Source organism: Caenorhabditis briggsae (assembly GCF_000004555.2).
Source record: "Caenorhabditis briggsae complete genome, chrI, whole genome shotgun sequence".
NCBI lineage: Eukaryota > Metazoa > Nematoda > Chromadorea > Rhabditida > Rhabditidae > Caenorhabditis > Caenorhabditis briggsae.
Window position 1 is genome coordinate 6,082,296 of NC_013489.2, and position 7,984 is coordinate 6,090,279.

Below are 7,984 nucleotides of genomic sequence, written 5' to 3' on the forward strand. Positions count from 1 at the left end.
CTTTGAACGCGGCATTATAGAAGAAACTCAATTAAAATTTTGTTATTTTTTATCTCCCTCCTTTTTTGCTCCTCTATTTTACTCTTGTTTTCTGACTGAGGAGGAGATTCGTTGTGCAACACATAAAAGGCTCGTTCAATTTCCGGTTCACTGACGTTTTTTTATTCGGTTTTAATATCCGTTAGAAGGCGGTGGGAAGAATAGACAGAATAGCGTTTGAAAAATATAAGGATCCCGTTATCGGTTAGCTGTCTATTTTCTGATTTTCGGATATCGGATGTTTACAAAAGTATTCCCAAGAAGTGAGTTTTTTTTCTGGAAATTTCAGAGAATCCGCTGGTGGAAATGAGATTCTAATCTCCAGTTAAACGCAGCAAGCTCGATCTTGGACTTCATACTTAATACCATAATACAATAATAAAAGCCCACCTTGTACGTGCAATTTGAGCTCAATTATCTTAATTCTTCTTCAAGATATCAAAAATGTGTCAACTGATAAAATGCTTGTGATTTTATGACAAGCAATTTATCAGTTGGCAACTTTTTCATATCTTTGACAGGAACCTAGATAAATTGGCTGAAAGTGGAAAGTTGATGGGATCGGGATTTTCTATTTTACAGGTTTTACGGTATACAAATCTGCAGTTAAACGTAGCAAGTTTGATCCATAATTTTGGGAAGTTTATGCCAACTAGTTTCTGAAAGTCAAAATATGGTTTTGTCCGACAAGTGATTAGATTTAGAATTTTAAAAATTTCAAGAAATATCTCACAGACTTGAGTTCATATTTTTTAACCATCAAAAGTATATTGGAAAGAAACTGAATTATTTTGTGACTGGCTCCGCATTTTTTTCTTGCCGAAAACTCAAAAAAGCATTCTGAATAGAATCTCCAAAGTTTTAAAACAATACCATATTTTCCCTCATTAGCCTAGTTAGATAGTTAGGGCTTATTTTCTCTTGAACGACTTTGAATTCAATACGTGACTATTTCAATCTATACGTCACCTCCATTTGTCCAAGACGACGTCAATCCGGGATGTTTTTCGGTCCGGAAATTAATTTTGAGAATCTCTTCTTCTCCAGGAGACACTGACTCATTCCTATTCTCTTTGTCTTCCTTTGTCCAAAAAATCTGAAAATTTCGTTTCGTGTTCAGATGGCGTGCATCTTAAAATTTCATATTCCCAGAACTTCCATATTTTCAGATGTGAAAAGCCTTTACAAAATGCATCTCCAGAGACCACCTTCCTCTTTTCACACTTCGATTTCTGCGAAACCCGATGTTGCATGGTCATCGTTTTTGATGGTCTACTCGTAAGTATTTCCAGAAAGTTTTCACTGATTTCCAGAGTTTATTGTTTTCAGCATTCCATTTGTCTTGGTTCTCACCGTGGCGTGTATCATAAAATGGCGACCAATCAGAGAATTTCCAAATATCAAGAGCTTTTTGAGGTATGCCTCATAAGAGAGATTATAAAAAATCATAAAGAAGAAATCATACTCACTTGAGACTTGTAACCAGAGATGTCCGGAATTCGGATTCCGGATTCCGTGAAAATTATTTTAGTCCGGATTCCGTATTCCGGATTCCGGAAAATTTTCATTTGTCCGGATTCCGTATTCCGTTTCTCAAAAAAGTCATTCCGGACATCTCTGCTTGTAACCTAGAAAATTGCAAGGATTACTGTAGGAAAAAATATTTGAAAATGGAAAGGATTACTGTATCATTCTCGTATACAAAAATCAAAACTGTAGAAGAGAGAATCACCGCCAAACTACCATAATCATCAAATATTTTTTCTAGGTTTTCGTCTGCTTTCCAGCAGTTTTTAAAATTTTTTAAAATGTTTATTCTCCGACTTGTTTGGATGTTTTCAACAATTGTCGAAAAAACAATAGTAATCTAGAAAAAAGGACCGAAAATTTTAGGTTACGGTGGTCTTCGTTACGGGGGCCGTTGACCACGCCCAAAACAGTTTCTCTTCCACAGCTCCAATAGTTTTATGCAAGCATAATGACACGAATTAGATTTGGGCCTTCCAAATTATGTCTATTCTAAAAAAAGATTTTCCAGTTGGTACTGCTCTTGCTCTCCGAAAAAAGTGATTCAAGAACTAGAACAACCCGACCGGGCCCATATGATCATGTCGATTGATGCTCTGGTATCTAAAATAAAATCTTTATAATCATTCAATAAAATATTTGAAGAGTCTCGCCTCGATTTCATCTGTTATCGACTCGCCACTTCTTGTCCGTTCAGAAGACGAGGAAAGTCGACAATTCGAATCAACTGCTATTCCATGAAAAAGGCTTGCCTCTAAAATAAAACAAAGGATCGCTCATCTCTGTTTCTCATTTTTGCCATTTCTCTGTGATTCGCTATGCTTCATCATAAATCATTACTAATAACATTCACCAAATTCTGTATGTCCAGATGGATATCGCGTGCCTTTACACCCACTCAAAGTTAACCGTTTGAGCTGAAACCTGCACAGGCGAATCATAAATTTTTATTAGTTGATGTCCGAACTTTTCGTTCCTTGAAATTATAATTTGGAAGTCATCCGGAGACATTCCTTTGTTTCGGGAAAAATGCCGAAGGTGGAAATCCCGAATATAGTGCAACATGCCCACGAATTTTAACTTTGAGCCAAGTTATCTCGGTTCCTGTGCAAGATATCGAAAAAAAGATCGTCTGATAAAATGTTACTAATATTACGAGGAACATGCTTTTAGTGGACATATTTTTGATATCTGAAACAGGCAATCAGGTTCAAAGGAACGCTCTTTTTATGGAGTTTTACAGATTTCAAAAGGAAAAAAATTCAAGTGATATTTAAACGTGGTGAAAAAAATTATTTAGAGAAACTCACGGCCCTGAATGACCCATTGACCTCAGAGAGAATACTATAAAGGAAGAGGGAAGTGAAGAGAAGAATCAGTTCTACCTTCTCTGAACTTCAGAGAAGGTGACCCGGGGAGGGTTCTGGATCCTGGGATCCTCGGGTGAACTGGAACCGGGTGACTTAGATCCGGGTGACTTAGATCCGGGTGACCTGGAACCGGGTGACCTGGCTCCTGGATCCGGGCGACCTAGATCCGGGTGAGCTGGGTCCGGGTGACCTAGATCCGGGACCTAGATCCGGGTGACCTGGATCAGGATGACCTGGGTCCGGGTGACCTGGATCCGGGTGACCTGGGTGCCTGGGTCCCTGGATCCGGGTGACCTAGATCTGGGTGACCTGGACCCGGGTGACCTGGATCCTGGAACCGGGTGACCTGGAGCCGGGTGACCTGGGTCCTGGATCCGGGCGACCTAGATCCGGGTGAGCTGGGTCCGGGTGACCTGGGTCCTGGATCCGGGCGACCTAGATCCGGGTGAGCTGGGTCCGGGTGACCTAGATCCGGGACCTAGATGGGTGACCTGGATCAGGGTGACCTGGGTCCGGGTGACCTGCATCTGGGTGACCTGGGTGCCTGGGTCCCTGGATCCGAGCGACCTAGATCCTGGTGACCTGGATCCGGGTGACCTAGATCCGGGTGACCTAGATCCGGGAGACCTGGAACCGGGTAACCTGGATCAGGGTGACCTGGGTCCTGGATCCGAATGACCGGGATCCGGGTGATCTGGGTCCTGGGTCTTTGGTTTTTTTTAAATGTGTTTTTGTAGGAAATCAAACATTCAGGGAAGCTGCCGAATTAGGAATTTCTAAATTTCCAATTTCCGAATATACCTTGAAAAAAACTTTCCCTGAAAAATTGACAAAGACTTTCTATAAGATTACGGGTACTGAAAGCGGAGCCCAGGAGGTTTAGCCCCGGAGGGGCGTTAACCAACCGGTAGTTTATCATTGAACCATTTTTTTCTGGAATTCACAAAAATAACCAAATGCTAATTTATTGTGTTATCTGTTATAAACCCGTCTCTTGAATTGAAAGTTGGACTCGAAATCGAAGAAGAATGATATACAAATGAATGGGAGAAAAAAGAAAACAAGGGGGCTAACGGCTATCGAGGTGGCGGCGGTGGAAGTGGCAGATCTATTCCATTCCCACCACTCTCTGCTCGGATTGGAATCGGAGGAGGAGGTGCCGGTCGATCGGGTAAACGTTCGTAGACACTTTCTACAAAATTCAAGATCAATTGAGTTTATAAGTGTAATAGGTTGGTGCATAAGTTTCTTTCGATTTTGAACGGTCAACTTTGAAAATTGATATCTAGTCAGTTGGGTGGTTTTCTTGAAGGATGTATTCTTGTTGGGTAGAGTATCTCACGGACTTGCTTTACATATTTTGCTTCATTCCTACTTCTTACCGTTCGCGTGCACGGCACTGGCTTCCGTCCCTTACCATTTAGACTTTCAAAATGGCATTTTATTTTTATTCCTTTCTGGTTTAAAAAGGCATGTTATTCACAAGAAAATAATAGAAATAGATGAAGAGGGACCTCTTACTACTTCTACCATCAAGCAAAAAATCCTACTAAAAATCCTACTGAAACCGATTCGCTTCAAACCACTTGAAAAATGTCAAAGGCATTGTCAGTTAGTCAACCAAGTATTGTGACCGGAGTGAAGTCTCCTGGCAACTTCAAGAACTGGGTCGATTCGTAACCTATGCTTTGAAGGACGACAATATGGATCGCCGTGTAGACATGGGCATGTTTCTCCCATCATTTCTTGACACCTTCAGTTGCGTGAATGATCTAATCCCTGTAGATAAAAAGTGTGTAAGTTACTCTATCAATGCGCGGAAGGGTCAGTTGATTGCCAAAGGACAGCTAGCTCTGGACGTCTCGGAATCCAAATTTCCCGTGAAAATGGGTATGCTACGTGCTTGATTGTCTGTCAAAGGAGTGGAGACTGGGAACTTTAAGATGAATGTACCAATATAATGACCGTCATATACAGTTCATAGTTAGAGAAATTGAATTTGGCAGTCGAATCGGAACAAGGAGAAAAAACAAATGTTTGCTTCCAACACAACAGTGCGAAATCGTCTGACACTAGAGGGATCAGCCAAAAACTCATGCCGTTTGGCTGGACTATTCTTTTGCACCCATCGTAATTTCCGGGCCTTGTATTTTTAAATGAATGATTGTTTGGGGCTCTTAGACGTCATCTTGATAGAAAAGACTTCCATCGAAAAGATGACACAAAAAAGGAGTTGATCCATTCTTTCAATCGCAGTCCTCCTCGTCTTGGGCCAAAGGAAACAAGAAATTACCAGAGCGTTACCAGACAACTATCGATGCTCATGGACATTACTTTCATTGTTCTAGCCCCCACCGCTTTGAGAAAAATTTGACCAAAAATTTTGCCAAAATGGAAAGAAACTTATGCACCAACCTAATATTATTATCGAGTACTGATATAGAATTAATGTTTGATAATGTTTTTTGGAATTATTTCGAGTCTTCAATTTATCCAAGACTATCGTAAACCCTGCAATAGAAGGACACCCACAATTTCAAGTCTGAGCTGATTTTTCTTGGCTCCTATGTGTTATTTCAAAAAATTGTCAACTGATAAAATATTGGTGATGTTATGATACATAATTCATCAGTCGACAACTGTGTTATATCTTTCACAGAAATCGAGAAAAATCAGCTTAAAGTTAAAAGTGAAGGGGCCTTTCTATTACAGGTTTTACGGTAATCACCGGTATAAAATTGTCCAACTTGTATACCTGATTGATAGATTACTGTATCCGGAGGAGTGTCATAAATCGGTTCGTGGTCGAATGAGTACAATATTTGAGATGGTGTTGGCGATGGAGGAGGCATTGAAGAATTGAACAACATTGAAGATGGCAATGATGGGCGACCCATCTGACGGCCAATTGGCAGAGTGACATGAATGTTTCCGTTTGGAAGTTGTTGTAATTGAAGTAGATGGGGTGGGACCTGTATCATCATTTATTAAAAAATTTCAAACGAAGTATCTTACTTCCATATGTGCAACAGTTGGAGCGTAATAAATGACTGAATCTGGTCGTTGAGGTGGAATCGAAGGTGTTGCATAGATTGCAGCATTTGAAGCGTTCAATTTGTCACGAGATACCGATAAGTCTCCGTTTGAATGGTTCGTAGATTTTGCGAATTTCGTAATTCCGTAGCACAGAACTGCAACTATAACAGAGGCCAGAACCGCCATAGCAATGGTGCTATCTGAGCCGCCACTGTTGGATTGGTCATGGGAGGTTGATCCTTTGATCTCTTGGAGAGTTGCAATATCTGAAATAGAAAAAGTTGATTTAAGATTCTATGGTTTTAAGATTGTTGAATTCCGTAGTTTCAGAAAACCGCAAAATTCAAAATGTTTAAAAGCTTGTGAATTTTTAGAAAGTTCTCAAATTTTCAAAACTCTCAAATTCTCAAAATTTCGAAACTCGAAAATTCTAAAATGGTAGAATTCTCAAAATTATGAAATTCTAAAATTTTAAATCTCTCGGAAATCTCAAAAATCTGAAGTTCTGAAGAACTGTCATTAAAAAACATTCCGAAAAATGTTGTGTTTTAATAGAGGACTCAAGGAATTAGAAAAATATGTCTCCTTAAGAAACAGTGTCCTACCGGGATTTCTGTTTATTATCCAAACCCGAAACACGTACCATAGCAAAATGGAGTAGCTGGATGCCATTCCCCTCTATCTCCACACATCAGAGACTCTGGACCAATCAAACGGAATCCTTGATGGCACGTATAGTTTGCTGCCGATTCATACGTCGTCGATTCAACATCAACTCTACCATTGGCAATCAAAGGTGGTCTACCACAGTCGACAAGTTCACAAGTCGGCTCAGAACTGCTCCATGATCCATCTGATTGGCAGATTCGACGAAGAGATCGATATGATGGAGACGGAGAGTTGGCAAGATGCCAACCATTAGAACATTCGTATTCAACTTCACTCTCAAAAAGTGTTGTCTTGTTCAGTAGTTTTATTCTTCCAAACTTCCATTGCCGAACTGCACCGCACGATTTTCCTGAAACATTGGACTCAATCATCAATTATTTTTCTTACAACAACTTACGATAGCAATTCGGAATGCTTCCAGTCCATCTTCCATTCTCTGCACACTCCCTCTGTCTGATTCCATGTAGATCATATCCAGCATCGCAAGAATAGAAACACAAAGTTCCGATTGCGTAAGAATTCGATGAGAATGTGACTTTCGTCGCTTCTCCCACTCCCGGAGACGTACAAAATTTGGGCTTCGACTGACAGAGGAACGAATTCCACGCGGTTTGAGACGCTGGAACCCATTTCCAATCGAGCGGACGCGCCAGAAGAACAGCTTCTGATGCAGATGGTACAGGAGATGGTTGACCCGGCCAGTCAGCACTATCTCCAACTCCTTCTCCATCCACCCATCTCCATTCGATCATTGATGAAGATGCACCAATCCAGTAGAAGGCTTTGGCAAATGAAGAGGCAGTGAGGGATGCTCGAAGGCCTCTTCTGGTGGAGTCGTCTATTCGGAGAGGGAGAGTGGAACCTCTATGAAAGAAAAGAGATAAAGATGAAACGAAGATATAGAGGATACCTGTCCAGACACTTTCTCTGAGCTCCCAACCAATCGGTTTGCTCATCTCGACTCGCAGCGTAACACATTCCACCGAACACACCAACAACTTCCATTTGACTCTGAGCACATTGCCATGGAGATACTGAAACATTATATCTACAGGGTGACCGATAATGATATGATGTTTCTAAACGTCTCCCATTTTTTAGAAAAACGTTTTATAACTGTAATAACTTTACCAAAATATTCAAAATATGTAAGAATTTTAGTTTTATAACAAGTAGTCAATGATTAGAACCACGAGCTTTGACAGAAGCCTCCAAACGCATGATAAAAAATTTGGCTGTGAGGCGACTGTAGTTGACGTCAAAGTCGTCCTAGAACTTTTGAAATAGACTTTACAGAAAGTCCAAAAAACAGTAGAAGATTCCTGAGATCTGTTCTTCAAGAA

General features: G+C 40.6%; 2 protein-coding genes across 2 annotated transcripts in view; one reads left to right on the forward strand and one right to left on the reverse strand.

Annotated features, from left to right (window-relative positions):
- Window positions 1-1,228: 1,228 nt before the first annotated feature.
- Window positions 1,229-2,307, forward strand: CBG08235 (the record flags this gene model as incomplete). The annotated part of the gene is made up of 4 exons (XM_002639861.1): window positions 1,229-1,317; window positions 1,369-1,455; window positions 2,078-2,165; window positions 2,212-2,307. The coding sequence occupies 4 exons, from the start codon at window positions 1,229-1,231 to the stop codon at window positions 2,305-2,307; spliced, it is 360 nt and encodes a 119-aa protein (XP_002639907.1).
- A 1,705-nt stretch (window positions 2,308-4,012) lies between these two features.
- Window positions 4,013-7,984, reverse strand: part of CBG08236 — a gene marked incomplete at both ends in the record, with an annotated part of 7,870 nt that continues 3,898 nt past the window's right edge. The window contains 6 exons of the mRNA XM_045236026.1: window positions 4,013-4,128; window positions 5,692-5,908; window positions 5,940-6,238; window positions 6,616-6,990; window positions 7,039-7,505; window positions 7,552-7,675. Of these exons, the coding sequence (XP_045093719.1) occupies window positions 4,013-4,128; window positions 5,692-5,908; window positions 5,940-6,238; window positions 6,616-6,990; window positions 7,039-7,505; window positions 7,552-7,675 (1,598 nt within the window). The remainder of the gene's footprint in view (window positions 4,129-5,691; window positions 5,909-5,939; window positions 6,239-6,615; window positions 6,991-7,038; window positions 7,506-7,551; window positions 7,676-7,984) is intronic.